Source organism: Aethina tumida, chromosome 5 (genome assembly GCF_024364675.1).
Source record: "Aethina tumida isolate Nest 87 chromosome 5, icAetTumi1.1, whole genome shotgun sequence".
In the NCBI taxonomy this organism is placed as follows: domain Eukaryota; kingdom Metazoa; phylum Arthropoda; class Insecta; order Coleoptera; family Nitidulidae; genus Aethina; species Aethina tumida.
Genome location: NC_065439.1, coordinates 1,858,537 through 1,874,544, shown reverse-complemented (window position 1 = coordinate 1,874,544; position 16,008 = coordinate 1,858,537). Strand labels below are relative to the sequence as shown.

At 38.3% G+C, this 16,008-nt stretch overlaps 4 protein-coding genes across 6 annotated transcripts; 3 read left to right on the top strand and 1 right to left on the bottom strand.

Annotated features, from left to right (window-relative positions):
• Window positions 1-372: 372 nt before the first annotated feature.
• On the top strand, window positions 373-2,737 carry LOC109606998 (methionine aminopeptidase 2). Of its 2 annotated transcripts, XM_020023520.2 has the most exons (6): window positions 379-691; window positions 755-1,071; window positions 1,601-1,940; window positions 1,995-2,129; window positions 2,182-2,356; window positions 2,415-2,737. In XM_020023520.2, the coding sequence occupies exons 1-6, from the start codon at window positions 559-561 to the stop codon at window positions 2,665-2,667; spliced, it is 1,353 nt and encodes a 450-aa protein (XP_019879079.1). In that variant the 5' UTR covers window positions 379-558; the 3' UTR covers window positions 2,668-2,737. The 2 variants fall into 2 exon arrangements, with proteins under 2 accessions (XP_019879078.1, XP_019879079.1); XM_020023519.2 differs by having other exon boundaries at window positions 373-1,071.
• Window positions 2,738-4,968: 2,231 nt separating this feature from the next.
• Window positions 4,969-8,466, top strand: LOC109606997 (phospholipase A-2-activating protein). Its single transcript, XM_020023518.2, has 9 exons — window positions 4,969-5,328; window positions 5,381-5,574; window positions 5,632-6,010; window positions 6,067-6,559; window positions 6,938-7,078; window positions 7,134-7,284; window positions 7,334-7,684; window positions 7,733-8,004; window positions 8,060-8,466. The coding sequence occupies exons 1-9, from the start codon at window positions 5,195-5,197 to the stop codon at window positions 8,375-8,377; spliced, it is 2,433 nt and encodes an 810-aa protein (XP_019879077.2). The 5' UTR covers window positions 4,969-5,194; the 3' UTR covers window positions 8,378-8,466.
• Window positions 8,467-8,504: 38 nt separating this feature from the next.
• Window positions 8,505-9,115, bottom strand: LOC109602024 (NADH dehydrogenase [ubiquinone] 1 beta subcomplex subunit 7). Its single transcript, XM_049968127.1, has 3 exons — window positions 8,902-9,115; window positions 8,684-8,852; window positions 8,505-8,632 (listed from the first exon to the last, which is right to left on the bottom strand). Exons 1-3 carry the CDS (start codon window positions 9,032-9,034, stop codon window positions 8,557-8,559), a joined length of 378 nt encoding a protein of 125 aa, XP_049824084.1. The 5' UTR covers window positions 9,035-9,115; the 3' UTR covers window positions 8,505-8,556.
• A 94-nt stretch (window positions 9,116-9,209) lies between these two features.
• Window positions 9,210-14,640, top strand: LOC109602022 (nuclear pore complex protein Nup160 homolog). 2 transcript variants are annotated; one of them, XM_020018333.2, is made up of 17 exons: window positions 9,210-9,455; window positions 9,510-9,615; window positions 9,668-9,875; window positions 9,924-10,020; window positions 10,074-10,448; window positions 10,510-10,667; window positions 10,715-10,975; window positions 11,215-11,578; window positions 11,635-11,807; window positions 11,858-12,850; window positions 12,897-13,200; window positions 13,257-13,598; window positions 13,651-13,833; window positions 13,890-14,056; window positions 14,109-14,351; window positions 14,405-14,473; window positions 14,522-14,640. In XM_020018333.2, exons 1-17 carry the CDS (start codon window positions 9,371-9,373, stop codon window positions 14,588-14,590), a joined length of 4,197 nt encoding a protein of 1,398 aa, XP_019873892.2. In that variant the 5' UTR covers window positions 9,210-9,370; the 3' UTR covers window positions 14,591-14,640. The 2 variants fall into 2 exon arrangements, with proteins under 2 accessions (XP_019873892.2, XP_019873891.2); XM_020018332.2 differs by having other exon boundaries at window positions 10,071-10,448.
• The last annotated feature ends 1,368 nt before the right edge of the window (window positions 14,641-16,008 follow it).

Here is a 16,008-nt window from a genome sequence, read left to right as displayed (position 1 = left end):
TTAATTCAGTTTCATGCAAATAAATAAGACAACGATACATATTATACAATAATTAAAAGCTTATACCACAACATAATAAACAAACAATTGTATATTTGAAAGTAATAAAAAACTAAAGTTATTAAATGAGATTTGTGTCACTTACCAATACCGCAATGTAATTTAGTAATAGTCAATAATGGTCCTTTTCGTTGTTGTCGTTTTACGTTAAAAGAATGATTTATAATCTGAATTTACACTTACAATTTCAATACACAATTCACTGTGATTTAATGTTTTAAATTTACAACCTTCAACTTATTGTTAGGACAAATGAACTACCGATTGTTCATTGCAACTATTTCAAAATTAAATTGTCCAATAAAGCTGTCAGATTTTCGACTGTCCCTTTAAATACATAAAATATTCGTAATACAAATCGCAACTGAATCCGTTTATTAAAATGCCCTAACTAACCGACGACCGCAATCACAAAATAACAAATTCGAAACACGAACTGGTTCCGACTCGACGCAAGCGCACTCCACCGCCGTCCACTGTGTGCACATTTCATTGAAAATGGCCGCGCTGAAAACCGAAATCAAACCGGACGAGGAGAACGACGACGAAATTAAGGTCGACGCGAACGGCGACCCGGCCGAGAACGGCGACGCCACCAAGAAAAAGAAAAAAAAGAAGAAGAAAAAGTCCGGTAAACACGCAACGAGCCCGACGTGCGAGGTAAACAAATTCATGTGTGTGTGTTATCCCGCAGGTGAGGAGACGCAGGAGCCCGCACCGGCGGAGAACGGCGACGCCGCCGCCGCCGACGAGAACAAAGATGCCGAGAAGAAGAAAAAGAAGCGGAACAGGAAGAAGGGCGGCAAGCCGGCCCAGACCGATCCGCCGTCCATACCCATCGTCGAGCTGTTCCCCGATCAGGTGTTCCCCGAGGGCGAGATCATGGAGTACCCGGGCAAGGACGACCGCACCGCCAAGGACAGGTTCACTTCAGAGGAGAAGCGTGCCTTGGACAGAATGCACAACGATATCTACAATGAAGTCAGGCTGGCTGCCGAGGCACACAGACAGGTAATACATCACATGTAGGCAGTGTCACACACTCGGGGTGGCTCTCCGATTAAATACCAACAGGCTAAAGTGCCTCAAATTGAGTTTCATAATTCCTACGTCTTCCGACTAACTCAGAGGCTCCACAACAAACTTAGCATAACTACCTTTTGTGTTGGATTTGTTTCCTCAATTAACTAAACCTTTTTCCTTAAGCATTTTAAGTAGTTCGACTTGAGTCTGAACTAAATTCTTACTACAAGTTGTTGTAAAACAACAAAAACTAATGCAGATTAATTAGTGGGGCCTCACAATTATCTATTAATAATCGAATTTCAATGTTAAATCACTTGTCACATTGAAACATTTAAAAATAAACCAAAACAAGGTTATAATTTTATAAATGAGAGGCGCTCTCCAGTGTGGCCAATCGGCAAACCACTTTTCTGCACACCGATCACTTTCGTTACACACGTTCGGCTCCGCTTCGGTCACCGAATCGGGAACAAGGCTGCCGATCCTCAAATTCATACCACCCCTGACGTTTCAGACGAGGAAACACATTCAGAAATGGGTGAAACCCGGCATGACCATGATCGAGATTTGCGAGGAGCTGGAGAACACGGCCCGCAAGTTGATCGCCGAGAACGGCCTGAAAGCGGGTCTGGCCTTTCCCACTGGTTGTTCGAGGAACCACTGCGCCGCCCACTACACCCCCAACGCGGGGGACAAGACTGTTCTGGAGTACGACGACGTGGTTAAAATCGACTTTGGTACTCACATTAATGGAAGAATAATCGACTGCGCTTTCACACTTACTTTTAACGATAAATATGACAAGTTGGTGGAGGCTGTTAGGGATGCCACCAACACGGGGATCAGGGCTGCTGGTTTGTTGTCTCTTGTTTGTATCCGAGTTGTTTTTTACTGAGTTGTGGTTGTAGGCATTGACGTGCAATTATGCGAAATAGGGGCGGCCATACAAGAAGTCATGGAGTCTTACGAAATTGAACTGGATGGCAAGACTTACCCCATTAAGTCCATTAGGAATCTTAACGGACACTCCATCGCCCCCTACAGTACGTACCACTAAAAGTAAAACTTTAAAAACCTAATTGTTATTGTTGTTAGGAATTCACGCAGGTAAAACTGTGCCAATTGTTAAGGGTGGCGAGGCCACAGTTATGGAGGAGAACGAGTTCTACGCCATAGAAACGTTCGGCTCGACTGGAAGAGGTGTCGTCCACGACGACATGGAGTGCTCACACTACATGAAGAACTTCGACGTCCCCTACGTGCCTCTCAGGTACCACTTCGAAATTAAATAAGTCTTTAAGCGGGCACTTTTAACAATTAATTTTTAGACTGCAGTCCTCGAAGACGTTGTTGAACGTCATCAACAAGAATTTCGGTACTTTGGCGTTCTGTAAACGGTGGTTGGACAGGGCGGGTGCGACCAAGTACCAGATGGCCCTGAAGGATCTGTGCGATAAAGGTGTTGTGGATGATTACCCGCCGCTGTGCGACATCAAGGGTTGCTACACTGCCCAGTTCGAACACACGATCATGTTGCGTCCGACTTGCAAGGAGGTCGTCTCCAGGGGCGACGACTATTAAACGATTTTATTTCAGTTAACCAGTTTCAGTTGTTTTACAATAATGGATTAATAAAAAATATATAATTAAATTTACTATTGTTTTAATGTTTTTTAATAAAACTTTCAAAAATGTGTGATTTATTTTACTTCAGAAGTTTTTCAAATTATTTATTTACTTTAATAAATGTTTTACTTAAGAAAATTATATTTATTTTAAATTTTTGACGAATATTTAGTGTTATTTTTAAAAAAATTTCATTAATTTTTGGTGTTTTCAATCTAAAAATTCACGAAAATGTAAAATTATGTAAGAAAATTGAATATTTTAAATTCTTCAATTTTTAGTTAAATATTTCATTTTATTTCAAGGATTAATGGACCTTAATAATTGATATTTTCAATTTAAAAATTCATGAAAAGTGAAATTTTATAAGAAAATTGGATATTTTAAATGTCTTATAAATTTTATTATAAATTATTCGTTTTTTTTTTAAGAAACTTCATTAATATTTCATATTTTCAATCTCAGAAATTGTGAAAATCACAAATTCTATAAAAAAAATTGGGTGTTTAAATGTTTTTTTTTTAATTTTTATACAAATATTAGTCCTAAAAAATGATATTAAAATTTTGAAAATTAATTAATAAAACAGTAAAACTAAATCAAAATTTAAATATTGGTTTAGCTGCACATTTTTACATAAAATCTTTTTATAATTTTGAGATAATTTTAATTTTTTGACAAATATTTAGTCTTATTTTTAATAAATGTTCATTAATTTTTGATATTTTCAATCTAAAAATTCATGAAAATGTGAAATTCTGTAAGGAAATTGGATATTTTAAATGTCTTCACTTTTCTTATAAATATATTTTTTTTATTTTAAGAAATATTTAATATTTTCGATCTCCAAAATTATGGAAATCACAAATTCTATAAGAAAATTTGATTTTTAAATGTTTTATTTTTAAATTTTAGACAAACATTAGTCCTAAAAATGGTATTAATATTTAAAAATTAATTAATAAAACAGAAAATCTAAATCAAAATTTACATATTAGTTTATCTTGATATTTTTACATAAAATTTTTTTATTATTTTAAGATTTAAACTCAATAAATTCAATAATTAAATTAAATTTACTTTACCAAATATTTTACTTATAAAAATTTTAATATTTTTACAAATATTTAGTCTAATTCTAATAATAGATGATTAATTTTTGATATTTTCAATCCAAAAATTCATGAAAATGTAAAATTCTTTTATAAATATTTCGTATTATTGTAAGAAATATTTAATATTTTCAATCTTAAAAATTATGAAAATCACAAATTCTATAAGAAAATTGGATTTTTAAATGTTTTTTTAAATTTTAGACAAATATTGATCCTAAAAAATGGTATTAAAATTTTGAAAATTATTTAATAAAACAGAAAATCTAAATCAAAATTTAAATATTAGTTTATCTAGAGATTTTTACATAAAATCATTTTATTATTTTAAGATTAGACTCAACAAATTCAGCAATTAAATTAAATTTACTTTAATAAATATTTTACTTGAGATAATTTTAATTTTTTGACAAATATTTAGTCTTATTTTTAATAAATGTTCATTACTTTTAAATATTTTCAATTCAAAAATTAATGAAAATGTGAAATTCTGTAAGAAAATTGGATATTTTAAATGTCTTTACTTTTTTTTATAAATATTTCGTTTTAATTTAAGAAATATTTGAAATTTTCAATCCCAAAAATTATAAAAATCACAAATTCTATAAGAAAATTGAAATTTTAAATGTTTTTTCAATTTTTAGACAAATATTAAACCTAAAAAATGTTATTAAAATTTTGAAAATTTAAATAATAATATTAATAAAATCTAATATTTGAAAATTTATAGCTTTAAAAGAATAAATCCACTGTAACTTAAATGTTTAATGTTGACTTTAATATTATTGTTTCTGTTTATTTGATTTATTATTTCAAGTTAATAAATAAAACATGACATCATATCTTATTTATGTCATAAAATTCTTAGAACGTATACTTTGTTTATAGATATAGGGGAAGTCCCTGAGTTAATCTTATTAAATTATCTGATTTAAAATTAAAATTTGTTGCAATTATTATATTATATAGACATATTGACAATTTCAATGTAACCACCACAACAAAATATTTTATACGTGAAATTTAAAGAAATCATCAGTGATTATAATTGATTATTCATTTATTGATGGGCAACAATGTAAATTATTCATATGTTTTTATTTGTCATAACAACATCCTTTAACGTCATAGTCAAAATTTAGCTAGTAACATGTCAAAATCAAACAAAAACGAAATTTATTTAACATAATACAAATCAAAATTTGAATGTTTCCACGTTATCTACAGAAAAATCCCAAATGCAACGCCAATAACCCCGATATGACAACGCGGCAATCTAATTATAAAAATGTACCGGCAGGGTGGGGAAGTTTGACAGTTATGAAAATAACCAAACTTGCTTGTCACTTGAGAATAAGTCAACAGAAAATATGAGTAAAGAGTTTAAATTAAGTGCCACTTTATATGGGCATTCGCTGGACGTCCGTTCGGTGAAGGTGACCCCCAACAACGACATCATAAGCGGCTCGAGGGACAAAACGGCCAAATTCTGGACGCCGAACAGGTAACACATCGAATTGGACGTGGAAAAACCTACCCCCTGGTCGTTGTTTCAGTTTGAACCGTTCGTATAACGAGTCGATGACCTACAGGGAACAGAAAAATTTCGTCGGTGCGGTTCTGTACTTGGAGCCGGTCGCTAATTATCCCGACGGTCTTGTCGTAACCGGCGGCTACGACAACACCATATTAATTTACAAGCCGACGGAACCTTTCGCAACGTACACGCTCAAAGAACACATGGGAACGGGTACAAACCCCTCGAAATAAATAACTAACTGATTGTGCTGAATTTGTTCCGTTGCAGTCAGTTCATTGTCGAAGGGCATCGAGGAGGGCTCGTTCCTGAGCAGCTCGTGGGACACCACAGCCAAACTGTGGAGCCTGTTGAACGTCAGTAAGTCGTGCGTCACGTTTTGCGGACACAACGCCGCAGTGTGGTCGGCCATCCAGCTGTCTGATGGACGGGTCGTTACAGCTTCAGCCGACAAGTTTATCGGCATTTGGACGGCGTCCGGGCAAAAAATCAACTTCCTGGCCGGCCACACGGATTGCGTTAGGGGGCTGCTGGACTTTCCCGAGTTTAATTACTTCTTGAGCGTGTCCAATGATGCCTCGATCAAAGTGTGGAATTACAGCGGTGAAAACACCAACACCTATTACGGACACACCAATTACATATACAGGTGAGTTGGTGCTTTGGCTTAGTTGGGGGAATTACCGTTTTATGTACCAATTGCAGCATAGCCAGACGTAAGGCTGGCTCCCCCGACAGTTTCGTAACGTCAGACGAGGACAGGACGGTGCGTGTGTGGGAGAACGGCGTCAACGTTCAGACGTTCACCTTGCCGGCCATTTCGGTGTGGAGCGTTGACTGTTTGTCGAACGGCGACATTGTGACCGGCTCCAGTGACGGCGTCGTCAGAGTTTTTACGCAGGACGAAAGCCGGATAGCCGAGGACGAAATAATCACCCGCTTCGACGAGGAGGTGAAGGCGTTGTCGTTGCAGAGTACGCAGGAAATCGGCGGCGTTAAGGTCTCCGATCTGCCGGGCAAGGAGGCACTCTACGAGCCCGGCAAGCATGCGGGGCAGCTGAAGATGGTGCGGGAGAACGGCGGTGTTATGGCCTACTCGTGGGTGGAGGACGGGGACAAGAGCCATTGGGAGAAGGTCGGCGACGTGGTCGGGGGAACTGACAAAGACGCCAGTGGAAAAACTGTCTACGAAGGAAAGGTACTTACTTTGGTAACTTTATTGTGTGACATTCATAAAGTAGAAATTTCATTCAATCATTACAAACTGGATGTTTGAATTTGTATCTCAATCTATTGATATCATTGAAAGAATTAAATTTCTTTGCCAGTGTGACCAACACATTTATTTTTAGGTTAGGTTACTTTGCTATGTGTAACTTATAAATGTTTGTAAACAAAGTTTATGTATAAGTTGGTAATACCAATTAAAAATTGGGCAATAAATTGATCAATTTGCATATAACAAATACCAATAAGTTGAAGCTCTCATTGGATAATACATTGGTGTGTGAAAAACATCTGTTTGGGGTACAAAAACTACACATATATTAACTAATACATACATTCTGGTTTGTAGCCATATGATTTCGTGTTTTCTGTGGACGTGGAGGATGGAAAACCGCCCCTGAAACTGCCCTACAACAAGGGCGAGGACGTCTATCAAGTGGCCAACCAATTTTTAACCAAAAACATGTTGCCAGCCTCATACCTTGAACAGGTTTATGAACCCACAAATAAACTAACAACAACAAAGCACTAACGTTTAATTTTAGGTGGTCGACTTCATCCTGAAAAACTCCAAAGACTCGTACGTACCACCACCGAGCAACTACGTTGATCCTTACACTGGGAGCAGCAGGTACACACCCCAAGTTGATGGTAATTCGGGCACGCAGGCGGGGGTCAACGTGGACCCGTTTACAGGTACTCGAAAGGGTGGCCTCAAACACTTTGGCTAACGGTTTGCTTTCAGGTGGGAGCAGTTATTCGACATCTCAAGGTACACCGTCCACCCACTCTAGTTTTCAATCAGGTGGTTCAAATTTAGATCCCTTTACGGGTGGTTCTAGCTACACGACGGTGACGCAGAAGAACGTGCAGATGGTGGAGAGCAAATTTTTCCCCCTGACGGTGTATCGCACCTTCGACATGGGTAATCCGCAGATTGTGTTGAACAAACTGAAGGAGTTTAATGAGGAGGCGAAAGGGCACAGCACGTTCATGGACGAGAGGCAGCTGGAAAGGCTTGTGGATATGTGTGATGGACCCTCAACTGACCCCAATTCGGTGGACATGTTGTTTAAGCTTCTTGAATGGCCCGATGGTGATTACTTAAACCTTTCTATGTAAATCATTAATGTTTCCCTTGTAGATTTTTGGTTCCCGGTGCTTGACGTCGTAAGACTGGCAGTTAGGCATAAAAAGAACAATGAACTGATTGTGTCTGCCAACCGGACATCTTTAATGGACAAGCTCAAATATTGCATAAGTGGTAACTGCCGAGTCACAAATAATATTATTGTAGCACTCAGAGTTTTAAGTAATTTATTGTCCCATGATCACGGTGAGATGCTTGTGTTTCAAAATCACATGGATATTTTAGAAAATGTAACCTCATTAAGTCAACAAAATAAAAACGGACAAGTACTGCTATTTATACATTCTTTGTTGTGACAAAACTCATTTTTTTAACTTCCAGATTGCGCTATCAACTTTATTACTTAACCTGGTAGTGCTGGCAGTCAAGAAGAATGATTATATAGGTTTATCTGTGTTATCCGAAGTAATACCAGACGTATCAACTAAGCTAAACGATCCTGAGTCGCAGTTCAGGATATACGTGGCACTGGGAACATTACTGCAATCGGAGTACGGCTCAAATAAAGAAATAAAAACCAAAGTAAACAATTCGGAGAAGTTCATAGCCAACCTGAAAACCCACTCGGAAACTCCCGGCACGAATGAATTGGAAAGTAAACGGATGAAATGTGCAAAACAAATAAAGGATATTCTGTAACTTTCCTACTTTTTAAAATAATTATGTTCTACGATTAAATTTTCTATCAATTGGACTTAAAATATATTGTTGTTGTAAGATTTCCAAAACGGTTGTATTATTGTCCTGCTGCAAGTAAAACTAGCTATGTATTTTTAAATTATATTTACAGTAAATAACTACAATAAATTTAAACAGTATTATGCACTTGCTTCGGCTTGTGCTTTAACTCTCAGGCGACGTTCCCGTTCATATTCCTTCATCCTGATGACAAAACTGAAACAACCCTTCAGTAACAACAACAGCAACTACAACTAACAAACTTACTCATCGTATTTGCAGTTCAGGTAAGCGTGCTTTTCATGTTCACAGTTCACAGCCCACGGCCAGTTGTCCTTTCGACAGGCTTGGAACTTTATCAATAAATGGGCACAATAGTCCCTAGCTTCCAGTGGTATTTTGGCGGAACGCATCTGCTCTTCGGTGGCGATCATGACTGAAATTCAAACGGTTAATTTGTTGTTATTTTGATTACATAAACTCACCTCTTTCCTTGCGCCCATTTGGGAATCCCAAGTTGGGGTCGAAGGTGGGTTCTTCCAATGGGCTGGGGGTCACCTCGGGGTGGAAGTGCAAGTTGAACCCGGTTTGGGGGATGTTTCCTACGCTATTGCCCATTTTTGTGTTATTATGTAAAACTAACCTTAAAACGGGCTGTCACTTGATTGTGTGAATTCGTGCACAGATAACAGTCAAATGTCAAATTGGCGGTGAAACTTTTGATCATTGTTGACCTTGACAATAAATAACAAAGACTTTTTAAAATAAACGTAAACTAAAATACTGAAGGCTAAACAAATAGTACAAAATTTAAAATTAAATACTTTTAATAAAAGGATTTAATTAAAAATTTGTGATTGACAGTGTTGCCAAGCCGCCAAACCAAAAAAGTTCGTTGATTATTTGTGGTTATGTTGTGCTTTTGAAAGTTGTGCTTGTGATTTTGTCCGAAAAATGACCGATTTCTCCTTAAGTTACCGCGAAGTTATACCGGACCAGAATGTTTTGGACTCGTGGAAGGAAATTACATTAACCACTGGTCGGTACATTGTTAATTAATCGAGTAATTTAGACTTAAAATCGGAAATTTTAGGCGGCACCCAAAGTACACTACAAGATATCAAAGTAGCCGAGAAGGCAAACGGCTATTGTTACGAAGATTCGACCAAAACACACACCAGAAACAGATTTATTTATTGGTACGATAAAGTTCACTATTTATATTACGATTCACTAATAATAGTTTTTCAGGCGAATAAACAACGATGTTTTGGAACTAGTTGAGCACAGTTTGGATATAAATCTAACAGGAAACAGAATTCGTTATAAAATCGTCGACACCCCCATTCTAGACGGCGTTTCCATTCATGAAAGCATTGATAACGTCATAGTTTTAGTCCCAACTGTTTGTAGCGTTCACCGATTAGTATTTCCTCACCCTGACAGATTTTACCGACAAGTAATAATATATAATATAAGTGAATCATTATTATAAGTATTTTTTTAGAATGATGTATCCACCCCATCAATATTTTCCAAGGCGTCAGCCCTTGAAGCCAAAAACCCCAACACATTCTATGTCTTCAACAACCCTCACAGTGCAAGTATGTCCAGATAACTAATTAAATTCCTACCCTACTTCACAGTGTTTCAGAAGACCAATTACCCAACTTGGCTTGTTCGTATCTGTCAGTGGACACAGAGGAAGCCTATTTCGTGCTTGCTTATCCATCAACTGAGATGCTGCTCATTAAACAAACTAAAGAGGGACAATGTACAACTATTGAAATGAAGGGCGAGTCGTTGATGCCCAGATTTTTATCCGGATTGGCGGAGAAATTCAGACAGAGGAACAATGAAGCTGAAAGCATCATTAGTTTATTGATTTTGCAGCTCGAAAACGAGTTGTACACTGTCACCTTGTGCAGGGAGGGTCACTTGAAGTTCTGGTCTTGTTCCAAAGGGCAGTGCCTTGCTGTCATCGACATACTTTCAGAGATGGGTGATGGCAACATAGGTTTAGTGCAAAGAGGTATTAAAATAACATGCTAATAATGTGCTTGTCTTAATTATAACTTGGATGGCTTTTGTAGCTGCCTTAAGAAAAGCTGTGAACAGTTACCACACAGCTGAAAACACCTTGGCAGTGTTCCTAAGCTTCTCCATAGGATGCCAGTTCCACATTCTAAAGCCGGCAATAACTGGCCAACAAATCAGGATAATTAGACTGAACACCCTTCATTCACCAGAGGTACGACCCACAACAAAATAATCATTGACTAATTATCGACTTTTTAGAATGACTTGATTGATTTTGCACTGCAACCCAACCGTCTGTGGTCGGCGTTTAGATGTTCGGACGGTGAGAGTGCTGTTTACTCAGCTGCTTTGTTCTCGAACAGCTATGAGACCTCCAATTGGACACCAGTGGTTTTGGAACCTTTGTTGGATGCGGATTCCGTCACTGTTAACGATGAAATGGACCCCCGACAGATTTATCTGCAGCACATCTTTCATCCGGGACGGTTTCCTCTTCACATCATCAACAAGGCTTTATGTGTGAGTCTTCGAATAATTCCAAACCTAACCTAACCTATATTTTATAAAATTCGTACTTGAATACGTAAATCTTAATTTATTTTCCTAAATTTCAGCCTCTAAATTCGTACCTCCTTAATTTTGTACTTACATTCTATTCATAAACTTGTTTAATCTTAAATTTTTATGATTGTAACCTAACTTAACCCTAAAATTTAGTATCAGATGTAATAATTAAGATATTGAAATGTTTTATTTAGATTTATCGAAGGTCTGCATCTATGGCAGACACAACATTATCCGCCTCAGTATTAAAGCAAAGCATCTGCATGGCAGTGGAGGCTGAAGCCAAGACTGTGATGAACGAGCAGGTGGTGAATGATCAAGAGTACATCGAATGTCTTCAGTGGTGTTGGCAGAAGTTTTACTCGTGCTGCGTCCAGTATCACGTGGCCGGAATGAAGCCGTTGGGTCTGCTTTTACTGCCCGCAGTGTCGGGGGCTGTTTTCCTGAAGAAGTCCTCGTTTTCATTCCTGAGGCCTTTGGAGCCTTTGGAGCACATGACTTTGTGCTCCGACAACATGTACCGGGACCAGTTTGTTGAATACCCCCTTTTGGGAGACGGTACTAATTAATAAAATACATAAATACGTTGGTTTGTTACTGTTTTGTGTTTGTAGATTTGGATGGGGTGGGTGACGTGATGAATTTGTTTGAAGTGATTGTGTACGTAGACAAAGAGATGAGCGAGATCTTCTCCGCCACGTTCGAGCGTGAACTGTCCACGCTGCAGTCCCCGGACGTCGTCATGTCGGACCTGGTGCAGCAAATCCACACGGAAATGGACAGCGAGGTAAACCATTAAATCATAACCCAGACACTTAAGTAACGGTGCTGTTTCAGTTCACCAGTCAGGTGGCCGGAATGCTGGGCCAATGCACCGACCTGTACAAGGCGGTGCACAAAATCCTCGAGCTGCTGCGCTACGAAAACCTGAACCTGGCCGAGTCGCACGTGGAGACCAACCCGTCGGTCGACCACCACTTCAGCTCGCACCTGGGCGTGTCGTTCGTCTCGAGCTGCATACGCCAGCAGGCGGTGACCCGCTTCACCATCTGCCGCAACCTGCTGTTGATCTGTAACGTGCTGCTGGACCGCCGCGAACTGGACTGGAGCGTGCTGGAGGCGCTGCGTTCGGTGTGCATGCCGGAGATCGTCGTGTTCACGCAGGCCAGCTACGTGATGACGTGGCTGAGCGGCCTGCAGGGCCACCATCACTTGCACCACGACGCCAGCCTCCAAAGACTGGCGCCCATCAAGCTCACCTCGGTGGACAGCCTGAGGACCAAGACGCTGCAGTCGGTGTCGCTGTTGGAGATGTTCATTTCGTCGTCGGGCGGGCAGGAGGCCAGGAAAACGTTCGGCAGGATTAAGTACTGCGACGAGGACTTGGCCCACTGGCACCTGTCGTTGTTGCCTTACCTGCACCACCTGAGGCACATAATCTGGCCCGTGGGAGGGAGCACGGTTCTGGCCGAGTGGCTGCTCAGCAGTGGGCAGCACCTGTGGCTGCAGCAGTACGTCAGGTTGCTCAGCAATTGGTGCGAGTGGAACAGCTGCACCCGCAACTTTCTGTTGGCTGCCTCGCTGTTGACCAGCGGCGAAAACTACAAGGCCCTAGACCTGTTCCTGACGGCAGTTAAGGGCATATTCCTGGACAAGTTCCTCGAGGAACGGTTCCTTAAGGACTTCATCAGCGAGGAAAGTCACACCAAGGCGTACTTGAACTATTATCTGAAAGTAATACAACTGTTTGAGCTCCACAAAGCCAAAGACTGCGCCATTAATGTGGCGAATGCGGCCCTCAGTGTTGTCGACAGGGACGACCCTTTAATGGTGAGTTTGTTTTACCGAAAAAATTGGGACTTAATTATAATTTCAGGCCACTTTGTACTCAATCAAATTCAAACATCATCTCTCGTTGAAACACTACGAAATGGCTTTCGACGCCTTGTATTCAAACCCTGATTTGGAGAGAAGAAAGGACAACCTAAGGGACTTGGTTAAATCCTTGTTGGATGAGAAGAAGCTGGATGTTTTGATGAACTTCACCTACGGCAGCATGGAGGAGTACTTCACCAACATACTTCTAACAAGGGCCAGAGCGGCTGATGCAGTCAACAATATTTATTACGACTTCTTGTACTCGTACCAAATTAAACGGGGACCTTTGTGCCATAGATTAGGTAAAACAAGATTTTATACAAATTTATATTTGATTGATTATTGTTGTTCAATTTAGCTGCGTCTGTGATGTACGAACAGGCCTTCAGGTTGAGCCAAATTAACACTCCAGAGGCTTTAGAAAAGCAGGTGAAGTGCTACCTGGCAGCTAAAAACGTCCTCCACTTGTGCGACCAAAAGTACTCCTGGATAGTCCGTCCAACTGACCCGGAGGAGGGCGACGAAGAAATCGTGATCGAACCTAGGGCGGGAACTGGCACTGTGGAAGACCTGCAAGTGGTCACCTTACAGAGACAAGTCGAAGTACTCAACATAGACGCAATTAAAAAGGAATTACTATTTGCCAGTGCCAAACTGAAGCTGTCCAGGTTTAACGACGCCTCTTCAACAAACATTACAAGTAAAAAGAAGTAAATGAGTTTAAGTTGTTGGGTTTAATTTGTCAGTTTTAGCCCCCAATGAGTTGGTGTTGCTTTTAAACAAAGCGGGACTGTTTAAAATCGCCCTAAAGATTTGCACGGTGTTCAATTTGTCTTACGAACCGGTGTTCGAAACCCTGGCCAAGCACTGCGTCTTAATCACGGAGCAGGAGCACCCCAACGCCTGGGAGTGGCTGATGGAAAACGACCTTCAAGGTACTTTAGTGTGTAGTGTTGTATTTAGTGACTAATTAATGGGGTTTACATTGCAGACTTGCCAGTAAACCGAGACTCAATCGCCGACGTTGTCTGGCAATTTCTACGAGACTGCCTGGAGACCTACGAAGAGCCACACATGACTGTGCTCCATTACGTGGTCACAAGGAAAATAATCGACATGAAAATGTTCATTCCCTTCTGGCTAATGGCCTCCTACAAGGTAAGAACTGATTTAACTCAACATAATATAAAAATAATAAGCGTTTTTACAGGAACGAAACGCCGGAGAACTGCTTAAGTTGCTCCACAGAACCGGTAGACTTGAGGAAGCAGCGGAACTGACCAAAGATTACCTATCAGCTGCCATGGGCTACGGAAAGGAGCTGTACGGCTTCCAAACCCCCCTGACGCACACCTCTAAGCCGTTCTGCCTCGCCGTGTACGCCATAAAGAACCTGATCGACGAGTTGGCCATTCAAAACTCGCAAATGAACATGGACCCACCTTTCGAAAAAGTCCGTACACTAATTATTTTTACGTGTTTTTACTTCATGTTTTATAATTTCAGGAATATGATTTGTTGTCGGAACTGTTCAATAAATACCTCCAGACTTCAGAAAGGATATCAAACCAAATGGTAACTTAAAGATATAAGTTATTTAAGGGTTTTAATTGGTTGTTTTAGGAACGTGAGACTTTCAGTAAAAGGGTGCAGGCTCCTTCCAGGATTTCCAGTGAAATATATAAGTTTTAAATTGTTCGAATGAATTGTTTGTATTATTTTTTTTAATAAATTTAAATGTACGTCGTTGTTTTATTTCTATACACACATTTATTAGCTTAAATGACTAATATTTTCTTGGTTATTAATTAAATCACGTATTATTAAATATAAATTTTGTGTTGCAACGTGTATTTTTACTTTTGTCACAAACTCCAGACAATAATTAACATGAAAAGTCAAGGTTTAAATATTGCTGACTTAGTTAAAAGCTTAGGAGGCTCCAGAAAATGGTTTACGGTGTTAATAAACATGAAACAACACACAATTTGTGCCATTTTATGTGTGAGAGAATAATAGTACCATTTAGCAACAATAATTTGTCACTTACATGAATTTTTATGTATGATTATGTCCAGAAACATACGACAAAGTTGTTCAAAATTGCTTAAGATAATTTCTCGAACTAAACTCAGCTTAAAACTAATGAGAAAACTTGAAGTCTTGATTAGAACCATCAAATTTAGATCAATTATGGTCAGTAATTAAAGAGTATATAAAATACTTTGGTTGTATTTAATTGGAGGTGTGTATTTTGTATATCAAATGTGGCTGTATATAAGCCGAGGCATTTTTATTTATAAACAATACCATAATTTTATATTGATAGATAAAACTTCCAAAGTAAATAAATGAGATATTTTGTAACAGTTTACAATCATTAATAGAGATTTGTTTGAATTAAATACCTTAACAATTAGGAAATAAATTTAATTTTGTGTGTTAGGTTAGGAAATTACTTTCTAATAACAATTATTAATTGTAACATATAATTTAAACGATAATTGTTTCAAGTTTCATTTATAATAATGTATACTTTTAAATACTCACTTGATAACAAATAAATTGACGTTAATTGAGCTTATTTTGAACATGTATTTGATCAAATTTATTGATTAACTCAAATTAGATATATTATTTTGTATTTGGTAGATTAGTATCTGCATAGTCATAACGTAGTAACACATTTATACTGTTTTTGTACATAACAAATATTAAAGCAACAGTTGTTTGAATTGTCCTACTTTTCAAAAAGTAGGTAAACAATAACATGTTTATTTAACACGTAAAATTCTTGTTTTATTGTAATATTTTGCAAGACTGGAAGCAAATTAACGTATTTATTTCCACCCATTTTTATTATTGTGTTGGTTCTGACTTGTCAGAGAAAATAAATCTTGAATCTCAAGTCAACATAATCCTCAATTATCAGTTGTGATTTATAATACAAATTGGTATAGTATTATATTATTTATATCTTTACTCTTCGAAACTACGTAAATTAAATATTACGTATTATTTACTTAAGGATTTTGATAAGCATTATTTATCGTTATTACGAAACAATTCGGCCACAAATTGAAATTCAACAATTAATACAATTTCCAAGT